Below are 16,910 nucleotides of genomic sequence, written 5' to 3'. Positions count from 1 at the left end.
TCCAATCGAGCATGCATCAAAATGTTAATTGGGGATTGCAAAATGGCTGCTGGTGTGAATCTGAATGTGAATTGCTGTCTCTATACGACAGCTCTGCAACAGATTGGCAACCCGTCCAGGGTGTAGCCCACCTCTCACCCTGTGACAGCTGGGATAGGCTCCAAACCCACCGTGACCCAGAACTGGATAAGCAGAAAAGATGAATGGACTGGATAACTGGTCAGACCACCAACTATAAAGTAAGAATTCAATGCTTGATCTTTACATTTATGGACTCATAACAGACGGAATTACTGTTGCAGTACAGTCATCCTGAGATAAGACGTATGGAGTACAGTCTTATCTCAGTATGCGTCTAAAAGGACTGAAATGCTTCATAATCCTCGCTGGCTTTTTTTCTTCTCCTGTTTTTTTTCTGAGGGTTTCATTGTTTAGTTGCAATAAATCACATCAGTTTTGCATCATTCATCTGTCTGACCTCTGAAGAGCGTTCTGTTTGCGTAGACTAAAAATGATCCTCACAATATTGCACATATTCAGTGATAAAATAATTACATGGGTTCAGGTTACAGTTTTATGGTGTGCGAACAGCACTGAACGACAAAGGATGATCTGAGGTGGACTCACCTCTAATCATCGAGCGCGGCTGCGGTGAACAAACCACAGCAATTTTTGTTGACAGTTGGAATAATAACATGTGTCACGAAGGCTGTATGTGTTCATCACTGCCATGCAGCGCAGCTGTTCAGCTGGGTTAGAGTGCTAGTGCTTTTGCATGTGCTTATTAAAGAAAATTGACATCAGTAATATATTTTTGTATTTTTTTTTTATAGAAAGGGAGCAATCTGTTTCATTAACTACTAACAAAAATAATAAATAAATAAAAAGCCCCTCTGTTCCACAAGCTCCAGTTATTCCTGTCAACTGAAGGGTTGTTTTCTCCAGTGTCTGAAGTGATAATTAACAGAAGCACAACAGCGGGTAGCACTATTAACAAAAATAGAGTTGTCTTATTCAGAAATGAACAGCTTTGTTATAACTCAGATTTTGTGATTTTTTTTTTTTTTTTTTGGCTTTTCTTGTTTCGAGCTGTCATCCTCTTTTTCAGAGACGGCGCTTTCATCTGCATCTGTCAGGAGAAGGCGGGGCGGTAGTGATGAAGCTAAAAATGGTTTCTAAAAAGGCAAAAACTTCGTCTGATCACAGCAATCAGAAATCCTTTTTAGTCTTCTTGTGTTACAGGATAATGCACTGAATCGCTGAAATGCATTTGACTAAAAACAGAACAAAAGGGAACTCGGATAATTAATCTCTACAGAGAATCCAGAAATACCAAAGTCCAAATGACTCAAAGTTCATCAGTTTGTTCTGCTGCATTTTCTTGCCTTTCGTGCCATATGGTGTTGTCTGTCTCCAGTCACGCTACATAATCCCCCTCCCCGCCTCTCAAAGGGGACCAGAGTTCAGGTGTATTCATTAAGGCTGACTCCTTGCTGGACGCAACTACAAATTCCTTTAACCTGAGGAGGACATCAGCTGCTCCGCTAAACAGAATTGGGGGCAGAGTTTGTTTATCTGCACTCGTGTAGCCAAGGTTTCGTTAAGCATGCTTGGTTTTTAACCTTGGGTTTCAACTTTCCTCAGTACTGTAGCCCAGGGGCTGAATTTGACTTGAAGTAAGTTGAACAGAGGTTTCCTCTGGGTTAGTGAGAGCCACAGTGTTTAGCCATCAGCCCTTGCCACTGACTTTGATTAATCCTTCATGGCTCAAGAACTGAAAAGAAAAGCTGGGGGTGCAAGGCGGACCATCTGGAAACCTTCATAAACATGCCTGTCTTTCCACGCTCTCCAAAGGATTCTAGGAAAATCGTAAAAATGAAAAGAGAGGTCCCTTTTGCACAGTTTTGTCCTCTCGAGGCACCCTGTGCATATGCAGCAAGCAGAAATGCGCTCATACTGAATCCTAGCCCTGCGCTGCACCTCACAGCCCGGCCCCAAAACACTGAATTGTGTAATGAAATACATTTTCAATAGGCCCGCGGTGAAGTTACACACACGTCCCCGCAATTTATGACGAATTCTGATAATTTACTTCAGCTTAGCCTAATCTTTTTCACCTCAGCATTGTAGATGAACAGTAAGGCCTCTAAAAATGTGAGACAGAATCAGATTCAGGGTTGGGAAAAAGACAAGGCAGTTATTCAACCATCGGTGGACCAGATCCATCTGGACTTGGTTATGAATTTCTTGTTTTGACTCTTAAAAACAGTGTTATCAAGATAAACAGTATAAATTATGTAGCCTATTTGGAAATATGTCATTGAGCAAGAACAGGTGCGGACATTCATCTCTGACATTTCTGCAGCAAAGCAACTCAGATAAAGGAGTGTGAAGGTGCAAAAACCACTAATGTTCTACAGCTTAACAACCATTACAATGGACGAGCGTGTTATCATTGCAAACGTGACAACCTAAATATAAATCCAAATAATGTGAATCTTTATCCAATCTAAAGAGGGAGGAAACCTTCGAGCCAGACCACAAAAATCAGAAGAGAGAGTGATAAATGTAAATGTACAGACCCTTCAGCAGAGACGTAAAGAGGGTGGTTTCTGCAATAGCTCTGCCACCCAGACAGGCTTTTCCACAACTCAGTTTTATGTACCAGAAACAAAAAAGTACTGAGTGCCCCCAACTTCCCTCACCTCCCAACTCTTGGCAGGGAATGCCTGACGTGTCTCCTGTTACAGCTGGAACCGAGATCTTTTATCTTAATACTCAAGACCTGTTCATTTTGTGAGCATTCTTGCTACACATGTGTGCACTGCATTTTGTTCCTTTCTGCTATTCTGCAAAGACGATCCCATCCAAAGAGAAGGGATAAATAAGATAAACAGATAAGGAGAGGTACAAAGGAGCAAACTGGGAAGTGTGGCTTTGGTTCAATATAAAGCTGTTGACAGCTGTGTCTGATGTGGCAACAGAGAATGTCCAGTGAGGTTTAACAAAATGAATGAGGAGAAGAAAAAAAGATTATTTGCAGAGTTTAGCTATTTATATTGTGGGCTGTACTGAATAGCAGCATTACACTTTTAAAGAAGGTGCGGCTGCAGACAAATGAGCCTAGAAAGTAAGATAAATGTCTGGACCTCACAAATGCTACAATAAAGATCTGCTGCTTGAACAGATATTTATAAAAGATAGCAATTAAAAATAAAAAATTGTCTATTGAAATAATAAAAAATAAAAAAAATGCATACAATACGTGTTTTCACGCTCAGCTTTGGAGCCACAACATATTTTGACAGGAGCTCAAGCCCAGACAAATGTAGGAGCAATGAAAGAAAACAAGAGACACATGAGAAGGACAAAGAGCGATGGATACTGAAGTAGTGCAGGGAAGATGAGAGCAGAGAGCGAGAAAAGAGGGCTTGTTGACAGGATCATTAGGTGGAAAATATTTCAGCTTGCCAAAACCAACAAAAACCAAGCATGCTACTTCCACACATACAATATGGCCACACCCAGTCAGTGGCAATATCAAGCATCTGTGCCTTCCAGCATTTTGCACAAAGTATAACATAAGCAAGAGATTTCATGTCAAAGGTCCAAAGAGGAATTAAATTACTATTTACTGTAGGTAAGATGCACGAAAGAGCCCATTATGAATGGCGATGCACTTAAAGCTTTTTTTCAAAGGAAATTTATCCACAATTCAAACTCCTTCAGTACGAAACGGGAATGTTTAGAAATGAACAAAATGGAGCCTGCCAGGAACATTAATCTACCACCCACTCTCAGCAAGACTGCCACTGCCACAACCAGTGTGTCTTCTTTTATATTCTTGTCTCCTATTACCATTTTTCAGTCACATAGCTGATTTGCCTGGTCTTGCCTGCCTCAATCATCCCAGCGTTGAAGTCAAATCAAAGCGCAACCTAGTATGTGATTGCACAACAGCTGCTCACGCACTGCGAGGGAGCGAAGAGCTCTTAGGAAAGACGGGGTATGGCGCGCGTGTACAAACGGGCGCTGTTATGGTCACTGGCGGGCACCAGTATGTGTGCAGCTGGCAACAGGGCAGCACGAGGGGTTTTCCGCACCGCGGTTAAGGACAGGGGTATTCTCTCATGGGCGGCTCAGATCAGAGTCAGGGTGGCGTTCGAGGCACTTTCACAATCCAAGTGCGGGGATGCCAGTGGCTTTCACTTTTTCCACTCTGACCTGAGAAGCTGTTGTTTACCACATCCTTGAGTTTTCCAGCCTGTAGCCATGGCTACAGTGGTCACAAATGAGCATCAAAAGGTGAGGAAGAGCAACGGGCTAACTCTTCAGAAAGCTTTCAGTGTCACTGTGAATTTACTGCAGCGAGGACTGGGTGGACAAAGATTCAATTCGGGAAAAAACAACAACAAACAAACAAACAAACAAGAAAACACCACAGGGCTTTAGGGCACACTGTATATCCACTTTAGAGTCACTCAATCTGGTGACATCTTTTATTTAGACCCGACAGGCAGCAACTCCGGAAAAAAAAAGCAGATTTACAACTCGAAGGTAACATGCGAGAACAAAACAAATGAAATGATTTGTAATGAAGCGAGACTGACTTCGCTGTGAAGTGTTTATAAAGTTTTAAGTAGCGGACTGAAAAATAATCACCGATCAAATCGATATACTTAAACGTGTTCCACAAACGGAAATTCTATCTATTATTTATTATGAGTCATAAATGCTGGGAGTGGCCACAATTTCAGATGATCAATTTGATGTCAACTATAAGAAATACATTAGGTAATAATTTAGATATATTTTCAAAGCTTTAAAAGGACACAGTGTGAGGTAGCCATATGCTCCTTTGCCTTCACCTTCAACAGCTGGCCCTCATTTCCAAGGTAGGCCTGTCTTTGCGACCTTGTACCAGATATAGAAGACATATACCACAGCTCCATATTTGGGTCTTGTACTCACAGCTACAGTAGTGGCCAGCTGTTAGGACTAAAGGTTTTCCCTCGGTTATTCTCCGAAAGCCTGAAAGCACACAGCAGCCCTCCTTCGGTCATAAACACACATGCACACACACACACACACACACACCACCCACACCTGCTGTATGTCCTGAAAACAGGGAACGGAGCAAGTGTGTTTTGTTTTAGGCTGCCCTCTGTATACTAAAAGATGAGTTCACTGTGAGTGTGTCATTGACCAAAGAGAGGCATTTTCCATTTACACCTACACACTTAGGAGGGAATGGCTTCAACGCTGATGACACTATTGCCGTACCCACTACTCATACAGAGTCCCCGGGAAAAGAACTTACTCACCCCGACACACACACGATGAATACAGTTGCCAAGTGTCCAACAAAAGGAAGCAGCATGTTGGAGTAATGGGAGGTTTAAGATGAAAGACAGCTGTGGCAACTAAACTATAGTACTGTTACTCTGAGCTTTACGCAATGGAATGGTAAATATATGTTCCTCTTGTACTCAAAGAGAACTTTAAAAAGAACAGAAGACACCCCTGAATTAGTCTGACCCCATTCTGAAAAATGCCAGGTAAGAATAGGAGCAGGGACTTTGTTTTAATGCGAATGAACACATCTGCGCAACGGACTCTTAAGGCAACTTAAAGTCATTACTCTGTCGGCACATCCAGGACCTCATGATGAAATTCATCATTTTTAGACAATCGCTTCTCCTCCGAGGTGCTTCTTAGTGATTTGTCAAGACAGGAGAAGACGGCGCCCAGTCACCCTGCACAGTTGGGGTCGCCATCAGGGGGAAAAAAGACCACCAGCACAGCTGAGGAGGGCTGAAAGAGATTCTTTTATTATGCTATCAAATTAAGGCTCAGATAGGTTTGGTCCCAGGGTACTGGAAGAGTTAACAAAGCCCTGCACACAGCGAAAACCTTGTGTCACCTGCTCACATCACTCAGCTTTTCAAGTGTAACAGCTGCTTCCTTCCTCACACATAGCAATATCCTCACTCATTCACACTAACGGCTTAACTGTCCCGCATAACACAGTGAGATTACCGGACGGTCTCAGAAGTCTGATGTGTTTTGATTTTTAATAACTTAGTTGTTTTTTCAAAGATCTGAGTGAGGACGTCCACTTATCGTCCTGGATCGGAGGGGATTAAAGTGAAGTGACAGATCAAGCAAAATATAATAATCCATTGAGGGACTTTTAGAAAGTGTTTTCTTTAACATATTTTACTCATTTTTCACAGATTCTGATGATAGGATCCAACAGCTGCCTCTTCTCCATGACATTAGCACGCAGTACATATGAAAGCCAATAACTCACAGTCCCTGTCAAAAAGCGATGAATTACTGACAGATTAGGGAGCTGATTTATGTTTTAGGAGCGAAACGTAACTTGTCTTCTGTCAGATTAACTTCAGGTTGTTAGAGCTGAAGGAAAAGCCCCTAAACATTGGTTAAAATCGATATACTCTAAGATCTGAGGCAGTATTTACAGATGTGCCTCACAGTGGTTGCTGTGGTTGGGCTCAGGTATGCATGTTGTGCAGAAGGTGCCAAAAGACCAGCAAAAGTATGATGGCATCGTTTCCAAGAATTTTCTTGATATTCATGATAAATTATTCTTTCCCTTTGATTTCTGCTTCCTTCGGATGTTACTGGAAGCACTGCTGTACGTATGCACTCATCCATTCATAACATGAGCTGTCTTCTGATTACTAGGTGATGCAGCGGGTGTTCATCCGCTCGAGTCGTAAACGCTTCCGCTTAGTCTGGAACTTCTCACCACACCGGATGCTGTCCACTAATACAAAAAGTCTTTAACAATAAACAAAAACAAACCGCAGCGTAGATGAAATGATGATTCTGTGAGTGCAATAAGAAAACAAGTGATTCACTCGAGCTGTCATAAGTCAAGTCGTAATGTCAGACAGCAAAACAAACAATCTGGTTTCATTTGATAAAACAGGTTTCTTAACACGTGAAAGAGAGGAAATACAGATCCCGATTCTTTTTATATGTCTGGATTAACGGCTTTTGTAAATTTGCCTGCAGGCTGCTGCACGCAAAACTATAGACAATGGCAAACATGACTTCAGAAAGTTTGTTGTTTTACTTCCAAATTGGTCAAGATCAGGATCGTTTCCTTCAGTTTGTGTTCAGTTGTGTTTGCCGCTATATGTTAGATTACAACATTCTCTTTGCTGTACAGAGCCCTGGACCTGATCTTGATTTTGTGGAGATTCTGGCACAATCAGATGGCCACCTCAGAGACACGCCTGTCCAGACCCCCGGACTCCTGGATAGTTTTAAAAAAGTGGGTATGACTAATAGCTGAGCAGCTTGATCCACAGAACCCGACAAGCTGTTCTCCAGTGGCCTGTAAATACAGAGAGCTTGGCAGATGTGAAGGCCCGTTTCCTGCAGACATGGCTGTAGCTTTACCCACAGCAATCAATACAATTGACCGGCTTACAGATACTCCACATTCATCCGAGGCCACAACTAACATCCTTTAGCGTCACTGGAGATGAGTTTATCTTTTCACTTGCGTAGTAGGATTGAGTAAGTTTTGCTTTTACTCAACTGACCATCGAAAGACGTGGAAGGAGTGAAGGAAGTTGTTGTTTATCCAGTGCAAAGAGGTACTTACGGTAATGATTCACTTACGTAGAACACATATTAACTTACTGGAAGAAAACAGAAAAAGTTGTTTTTTTTGGTTTCGTGTTTATTGCTTTGTGTTAATCATGTCTTCTGTAACATATAAAGTTGTTTTACAACTCGGGAAAATTTTGGCCTTCGGTTCCAAGGAAGGGCTCACTAAACATATCGTAAACCTTTGTCTTTGATAGACTTTGATCAATGTTTTGTATCATCACCAAGCTTTAACACTGAATGTGAATAAGGGCTATCGGTTTATTTTCCGTATTTGGTCTTGTTGTCCGTTTTAGCTAAGTTCAAATAACAACCAATCAGGAGCTTTCTCATATAATCACAGCATATATATAATTTATATATTAGCACATTTTCTGCAGGTGAATTATGTGCAACAGCAAATGTGACAGAGTAAATTTAGCCTTCTGCACTGACTTGAGGTCAGATGCAGGATGACTGGGGTGTAATTGTTTGAGTTCTTGAGCCTTTAACAATGCAACAAATTGTAAATTAAGCTTAACGCGGGGCTGCAGAGATGCTCCAGTTCTCGTTTGCCTGCTCAATTGTTTAAGTTATTAAGAGTTTTTGAGATTGCCAAACGGCTTTTTTTCCCCTCTTTTTAACAGCAGGACTGCAAGTATTTGATTTCAAAATGAGGAGCGAAAATACGCAAAACATTTACGCACGTTTATGTGTGTGGGGTTGAGGGAGGGGTAGGGGCTGAGGGGCATTGTGCATGCGTGAGTGCATGCATGCGCGAAATTGTTGCTGGTGGGCCTCAGCAGGACTGTTGAGGTTGGAGGAATCGTACGTTCAGCTGTGATTTCCATCAACACATTCCTGGACGCTCACACACTCTCTCAGCGGAGCTGCGCACAGCACCCCCCAAGGATGTGACCTGCAGCCTGCAGACACAAATGGCTGTCTCACAAGCGCTTATCACAACACAGCAGCCTGTAGGATAATGGGAGGCCTTAATCTGAAGCCACGTGGAGCTGAGCAAACTTTGACTAGTGTTGCTCCTTCATGCTGGCCCTATGGAAAACAGCGGATGATATGCAACACTGTTCGGCAGTATGCCAGTAGGTTTCACCATGCCAAACTGATTACAGGGTAGAGGTCAGACCACATGGACAACAAATGGTCCCTGGCACTGGGGGTTGGGCATAAGGCGGAAAGCATCATGCTCAAAAAGACAGCAATTGTCACAGAGACTGTTTAAAGGATACATGATATTCCAAACCACCAGGAAGTGCACAGTTGCTCATACGCTGCACACTGTTGTGCATTTTGTCAGAAAGCCAAAGTTGGCGCAAACACAAATAATAAAACATGTGGCCTCACAAAAGTATGTAAAAACTGGTCCGCAGATTAAACTAATGTTTCAAAATTCCCAGGAAGCTCAAATGGAGCCAAAGAGAAGGAGAGAGTATTAAATGGGTCTTAAGACCGAAACATTGATAACGAGCAACTTAAACACTCAACTCAGCAGAACCTCCAACCATCTGTGCTGAATAACTGTACAGTAACTGGCACTTAATCGGTGTGTGTTTCTCTTCTGCTGCCCTAACAAAAAGACATGACTAAAATCCCCACACAAGTCCAATCAATCAATATTATTGGCAAACTGCAAGGCTGGCGTGAAGCCACAATGTGCTGCATGCCTCCGAATGCATAAAGGGGTTCAGTTTGAGGGAAGGTTCTGCTCACAGCAGTTTCTACGCCATGGTCCACATCTCGACTCGAGATTACACGGGTCTTACATTTGTCTTATATTGATATGGTTTGTGATGAGTCATGACCAGCTGTTCTGTGTACTATAGGAATACAGGAATATATAAAGACTCCTTCCTTCTATGGCAAGTGGAAGCGGTTCTCCTAAGAATAATTTTAACTGAAAAGAACAATAACTTTTAACTTTGGCAACACCTCAGGGCTATGTGTCACATCCTGGCACTCCTTCTGTAACTGCTACTTTGCATATCAAGTCAAACACCGTACCAATAAAGACGGGTTGAAAAAAATGTTTTGTTAAGTGTGGTACCGTAGCGTCTTCCGATTAAAACCTTTGTCCGATTAAAACCTCCACAAAAGCTTTTTGAAAACGTTTGAAAAGGTCCTTTCATTTACTTTAAAACATATTAATGTATAACACACAACTGGCAAAGAATAACGTGCAAGAGTTACTGTGAGCCGCTGAGATAAAGATGGGTTGTGGTGGCCTGTGTTCACCATGTGGTGGAGCTGAGTGCTGGTTTCCCAAAGTCTCTGTTCACCAGAACAGACAAGCAGGCAGGCAAAGCCCGGCGCCACACTGTATCCAAGTGCGAGGGCTCGAATGATGCTCTCGTGCTGAGCTGCTATTTGACTTTATTATCTATGCTCTACGGATTTCACTTTCTGTCTTCTCCTTAATAAGTTCAAGCAGTGTTGGCTTGTTTGCATGCCAGATACTGTTAGAGATACACCACAGGCAAGGAGGAAAGACACCCTGAATCTAGATGTCAGGTACTGTACGGAGGTGCTTAGGACAAAAGCTGGAGAGCAGTAACTGCATTCTAAAATGGGTGTGAAACCCTCCTCTGCAACAGAGCGGACTCATGTCTTCCTCTTCATACTTTTCTCTCCCTCACTGTCTGCCTCTCTTTTCCACTGGCTGTATCTCCCTCTTGCCCTCTACCCTAATGTCTTTGTCTGCTTTCTGTCATGCATTCCCTCATTTTGCTCCCCCTCCCCACAACCCGCCCTCCTTCCTTTATCCACGCTATCTTCTTCTTTAGCTCGCTCTGTCCATCTACATCTGCACCCCCTCCCCTCGCTCTCCCTCCCTGGAAGGCACACATACACAGATAATACTGCGGCTACATGCTGCTTCGGCAACATACTGCAGCAGGCGAGCATACTCCACTGCAGCCCTTTAACACAATGGCCATTTCTCTTATGACCTCACAATGAAAACAGCTCTCGGTCTAAACAGATTGCATGTTCTCTGCATCTGAATCAAAATCACACAGTACATTTTTGGGGGGGAGGGAAATACATTTCACAGAGACTCCCTGCAACATGCAATGCATCATTTTTTTTTCTGCATCTGCTAATTTCAGCCTTCAGACTAGCATGTTAATCAAAGCAACATGCCCTGCTTGCTTCCAATTCCTTTTAATACCATATGTATTTTCAGTTAAGCACTCCCACTGCCTATGGACATATCACCCCTGATTCGCCCTGTCTTGCCTTCTCCCCTGAAGCATGACAGAACGAGACGTGCTGTTGTAACACAATGGGACTTTTTTTTTTTTTATTGAACCACGAACAAACACATTCACACACACACTCACAATCACACACAAAAACAAAACACACAGAGACAGACATCTAGTGATCGTGGCACATGAAAGGACATACAGTGATGCCATTGTTGGAATATCCAGGAGTGATTTAAGGAAATGACAAAGCGTCGACAGATAACAACACAAAGAGAACATAAAGATGCTTTTACACAAAGACAAAAGAGGGACAAAGCTGTGAAAAGGATGACTTGAGATTCAATGAAGAAGTATGCTTTAACCTCAGCTTTGACACATGTGCCGGCACCACATGCAGATACTATCGTGCTCGGCTTAAAGTTGGAACTGTCGGGTGTTCAGTCATGTTTTATCCATTGTGGCTACTGTACATCTCAGCCCACTTGTTCATTGCTTTGTGATATTATGTTACCTTTGATATTGCTGCATTACCAGCTCTTTTCGTCTGCTAAGATCATCATATACATTTTCATGTGCCGCCAGTCACATGTTCGCAAGCTCGCTCAAACAGGTGCTACCACCAGGGGTTCCCTAGGGTCTCGAGCACGATCTGACCTTTCTTATTTACTTGCAATTAAACATGATGAAACTCACCGACTACTGTTTATCAAATTAATTTTTCATAAATGTTAGCGCAGTATGTATTGCATCACTGACCCTTTAAATATTAAATGCACATAAGTGAAAAGAAATATATCACTGCACTGGAGAAGAGCCAAATCTCATGACAAGCAATATAGTGAGAGTCACACAATCTGGCTGTGAATCTCAAATGAAGCCTTTTAAATGTCAGGAAACTTTTAAAAACGATATTAAGCCCCATTTAAACACAATATGGAGGACTTCTTTTCGGCGCAATTGTTTGCTGGAAATCAAACTTGCATGCTGAAACCCCTGAGAATCTCCGTGTTTCCAAACACAATGGGTCCTTTCTTTATCTGAAAAGGCTCTAATAATGAAGCTCAGCTTAAGTCTGTTAACTGTAAACAATAGCTCTGAAAGGTGGCCTTGACAAATGCAAAACAAGAAGGTGGAGGTGATTATTGTGCCCTGAGTGCGCCCAAGGACAGGGTGTGATGGATAAACTCCAATCCCCCTCCTTTTCCCAACCATTTACACCTCCATCAGCGTGGGATGAGTACAGCAATCACCCAGCTGTAAGGTCAGCAATAACGAGAACATCTCCACTGGTCCGGCACGAGGAACCTTTCTTTTAAAGTCACTCATTCTTCAAAAATAGTGAATATGTGGATGTTGTCAACTAGGAAATCTCTCACTCGGAATAGCGTGAATAAAAATATGCCGTCACGCACGATAGGTGTGATTAAACAATCACTATCTGCGCTGACTTGATTCACTAACGTCGCATGCTCATGCCTGCACAGTATCAAAGTCTTGCGCCATTACTCAGCGGTCTACAAACAGAAAAGCCGGGTGATCTCAGTGGAGGAAGTTGGATTTCCTCAAGCACATCCAGCAGTTTCTGACTCTTTCATGCCAGACAACCATATAGATCTCTGACAGTCCAGCACCAGATAACATCAAGTCCTTTCTTGAAAGGATGCAGAGCAACATAAATGTATTAGCTCTTTAAGGTCTTTGAAACTCTTTCTTTCTTATATTTTGATATATAAATGTATTTGCTTCGTCTACTCAAAAAACAAGCTCCCCACAGCAGCCAAAAAATTCGCTCCCCGTACTGTGAGGAACAAACACAAGCTCACTAACCCACTGAATGGAAGCAGCTGTTATCAAAACTCTTTCATCTGATACAATACTTTGCAAAAATCTGCAATGCACACACACCACTACCACTACTAAACAAGCCTGTTAGATTCTATCACACACACTGAAGATACTTTTTACAACTCTCATATTCTGTCAAGCTATGTTTCAGATCTAAATCTGTAGTCTGCTGCTTTTGCTGCGTGTCAGTGACGGTCAAAGACACTGTGCAGTACAGTTTTGTGGGGTTTTGCATTGCAAGCGAAGAATGGTGAATGAAAGGAGATAACACACCATACATTGCATTTAAATTCCATTCACCCCAAAGTGCAATTCTGTTTTCCACTGATTAATAGGCCAAAACCACATGTGTGGACAGTTGTTCTTCATGCGTGTTACTCTTCTTGCATGCCTGTTTGTAATGGCTCCTTTGGATCTCTCAATTGGCAGGAGAACAGTTATAACAACAACAACAATGCCAGTACATCTGTGCCGCTTTGCCTGTTGCTTAGGAGTCAGTACTCACTGCTTTGGACGTTAACAGTGCCAGTGGAGTTGTCCTTTCCCAGCGGGTTCTCCACCACACATGTGTAATTCCCAGAATCCTCCAGTTTTGCTCTGCTGATCTGGACTCTGGAGTTTTTCCTGTGGGTGACAACACTCACATAGCTGAGTCAGGGGAATCAGGGCAGGGAGGAAATAGCAAGTGAAGGCAACAAGTGGAAACACTGAGGGAGGGGTGCCGGTGCATGACAGGGCATGGCACCAGCTCTTCTGTAATAAGGATTCATGATTACTTGCTCTGGAGAGTGGGATGACTGTTTTTAATAAGAAACCGTGGAACAATATGTTAGAACTAGCTGCTGTGTTGTTTTGTAGCTCTGTTTCACGTCGATATTGTTATATCGCGGCCTCCTTAAGTTTTAACCTTTGCTCAACAGTAGCCACGGTGAGTAATTACAGGACAAGGACACAGAAAACTGTCATATTTCCTTTCTTCCCTTGGGTATTTCTTATTTTCTAATGATGTTTTAAATCAATAAAAAAACATAATTACAAAAAAACCCCAGACCATCAGGTATTTTTGATGTTAATTTACAACAAGGTAATAAAGCATCCTCCCCCACCCCCCACACTGCTGTTATGAAAGAGGCATTTGTAAAGCTTTCCACAGGGCGACCTGAACCACAGAGCTAGTTTAACTCTGTGTGTTCCACACCTTTGATCTGTTCAAAAGCTAATTTATGTGTGATCTCCAAAAATAGTCTAAAGGCTGGCAGTAACAAAGCTGTGGCCGCACAGTGTGCAAAAGAAAATCAGAAAGAAAAAAAATATAATTTGAATGGTTTTTAAAAAGAATATATATACATATATATATATATATATATATATATATATATGTATGAGGGGCACTATCTCATAGTCTTGTATTGCTAATAATAATATATTCTTTGAAGAGGGCCGAAACAGAAAACAGCTACTGCAGACGTAGCTCGCCCTCAGTTTTATCAGGTTTAGCTGGTTTAGCTGAGAACAAGTCAGCGACATCACCCTGTATGTTTCAGCTTTACATAAAACATTAGCCCCCGGTTGCACTCCTCCAAGCCAACTTGACTAGTGCTAACTTGCACTTCTGCCACATTGAGTGCTTACATATATGATCTATTGCTTTGAAATGCAACTTTTTATTTGAATGAGAAAGTTAAATAAAAGGAGGGATCAAACACTAACTGGATCACTGAGTCATTACAGTGCACTTCAATGAAGGAATTATCCTTTATAATCCCAAATACTATTAAAAAAACGAAAAGAGGAGGAAAACTGCATCAGCCCTGCCTGCTGACAGTAACGTCACCCACGGAGAACCTTTTACCATACCGCCTATGTTGGGTTTACAGGACTCGGTTTTTGATTTGTACTCACTTGCCGTTCTTTATTCTGACTTTTTTGCTTTCCTTCAGCTCGTTGCCATCTTTGAACCATCTGTAGGTAGGGGCAGGGCTTCCTGTGGCCTCGCACCTAACCGTGAGCTTGCTTCCCTCGTCCACTATCATTGGATTCCTCATCGGTTTTAACTTTGGAGCCGCAGCTAAAAATAGAGAAAGACAAAAAAAAAAAAACAAGTCAGTGTTAATATATAGACAAGGACTTGATTATGGTTTGGTTTGTGTGTAATTGTGTGTTTTAGGAGGAGACAAAGAGACTGCAACAGAGTCGGTGATTGTCTCTACGGACTGAGCCAACGGCTCTCTCATGTAACCTCCAGATGTTGTCACCAGAGACATGATCAGCTTTACCTCAAACTAATAAACAGGCTGATTTTCAATCTGGCATCGCTTTTATAAAAACACCTGAAGCAATATTTAGCAAACATCCATTGGCTGATCTAGAAAATCTGCAACCACAAACTTTAAAGCCAATCTGTACGCAAGAAAAGCCAATAACATTATTACTCCATAACAACTAGTCTGCTGTCATGATGGGAACAACAAAAACAAAAAAAGGATTTTGTTTGTTACAGTATTGTACTTTGCAAGAGCACAAAACCATTGTTTTGCCCAGAAATGTTAAACTTTGAGTGAATTTCTTGTGTGTTCATTTCTTTCTCTGTATGCTCATATCAATGATCAGTGCCTCGGTAGTACACTCTGTAAATTCTTCAAACTTTCCTTTCCCCTTTCTTTTGTCCCCAGAAGAGAAAAAAGATTTTAATTGAAATATGAAAATGATCTGCATCCAAAGCACACACAAAACACACAACACAGACACACTCACTCATTCACACAAACACTTGCCAGCTGACAGCTGCACACATGTTTAGGAGAAAACTCATCCAGGGCGGAGCGAGAGGAAAGAGGTGAAGAAGGGTCAGGGGCTGGCCAAAAGCCCCCTCCAAACCCTAATGCACACACACACACACACACACACACACACAATTTCCTGCTCCATGTGTAACATTTAAAATTTCATGCATTTGCTGAGTTGAGTGGTCCTACAAATTGCAGTTATTTGTGGTGCATCAAAGGATGACAGCTGAATGAAGACAAAGCATGACAAGCAAAATGAAGTACACACAGGTAATGACTTCAATTAAACACTGAAATAGCAGCGCACCGAAATTATCCCTTGTTGTCCTCTTTTTTTAGAGAGACTGTCCCACTTCACTGACCTGGTTAAGCGACATGTCTGCACAGAGAGAAAAACTCTAATGATGCTGCAGTTTTTATGTTCTGTGTGCGTTTAAGTGTGCAGCGGGTGACAGTGGTGGGTTTTGGTGCAGCTACAGGCATATCTGTAGATTGATTATATCTACATAACAGCATTTTCACATTTTAAAATGTGGCATCACAAACGTATACCTTAAGAGTTGTTAAACAATAACCATCACAAGTTTGTGCGCTACTTTTGAAGGTATTGTTCCTTGTCAGTTCTGCAGAGGTCACTGTTGCTTATTACTGATCCTACCTCAATATACTCTATTATTCACAAGAACAGAAATGCAAGCACTTTCCGGTGCCATGTAAGCCAAGCAGATGTGACATTTAGGAACTCTGTTGCAGCCAAGCTTGTCAGTGTGTCCTACAACTGACAGTGTGTCCTCCACTCTAAATCATGACACAGACCTGTGCTCGATCTCCCGGGCCACTTGGCGCTAATTCTCCTGACAGGAGCCGGAGGTCAGTGCTCATGGTCCCAGTCATGGATCTCTCAGTACCGGACATGAAATGATTCCTCAGCTGAAGTAAAAGTATGATGTAGACAAACTATTCATTCTTGTAAATAGAATTTTGCTAAGAACACACTGGGCTCAATTTGCAAAATTCCAGCTAACATTAGGCTAAAGGATACATCCTTCACCTCAGATCATTTAACAGCAATGTTCAGGGTTCCAAAGTAACGTCTTACTGTAATGACATTTTTCGGTAAGGAAGTAATGTAATGCTTTACTGCACTAAACCCATTGATTATTATAATTATAAATAATAATTATAATGTAATTATATAATTATTACTATAATAATCATTATTATACAGTTATTACTTTATAATTAATTATTATACTTGCACTTCAAAAGGTTTTTCAGTTATCTGTTCACCTGGCGGTTAAAAAAAACCCCAACAACAACAACAAATACAAACGTGCCTTTTTCTTCCCCTGCACTCCTGATACAATCAGCTGAATTCAGTTTGCCTGCAGGAGGTGTACAACTTTTAAGGAGTAGAGATACGGAC

At 41.9% G+C, this 16,910-nt stretch overlaps 1 protein-coding gene across 4 annotated transcripts in view; it reads right to left on the bottom strand.

The window, feature by feature from the left end:
- Positions 1 to 16,910, bottom strand: part of LOC116336205 (pro-neuregulin-2, membrane-bound isoform-like) — an 84,136-nt gene that overhangs the window by 25,910 nt on the left and 41,316 nt on the right. For all 4 annotated transcript variants that reach the window (XM_039618941.1, XM_031760013.2, XM_039618940.1 and 1 more), the window contains 2 exons: positions 14,601 to 14,766; positions 13,204 to 13,322 (listed from right to left, as the gene is read on the bottom strand). In XM_039618941.1, the coding sequence (XP_039474875.1) occupies positions 13,204 to 13,322; positions 14,601 to 14,766 (285 nt within the window). The remainder of the gene's footprint in view (positions 1 to 13,203; positions 13,323 to 14,600; positions 14,767 to 16,910) is intronic.

Source organism: Oreochromis aureus, linkage group 10 (assembly GCF_013358895.1).
Source record: "Oreochromis aureus strain Israel breed Guangdong linkage group 10, ZZ_aureus, whole genome shotgun sequence".
In the NCBI taxonomy this organism is placed as follows: Eukaryota; Metazoa; Chordata; class Actinopteri; order Cichliformes; family Cichlidae; genus Oreochromis; species Oreochromis aureus.
The sequence above is the reverse complement of the archived record's forward strand: the minus strand, read 5'-3'. Positions and strand labels throughout refer to the sequence as shown.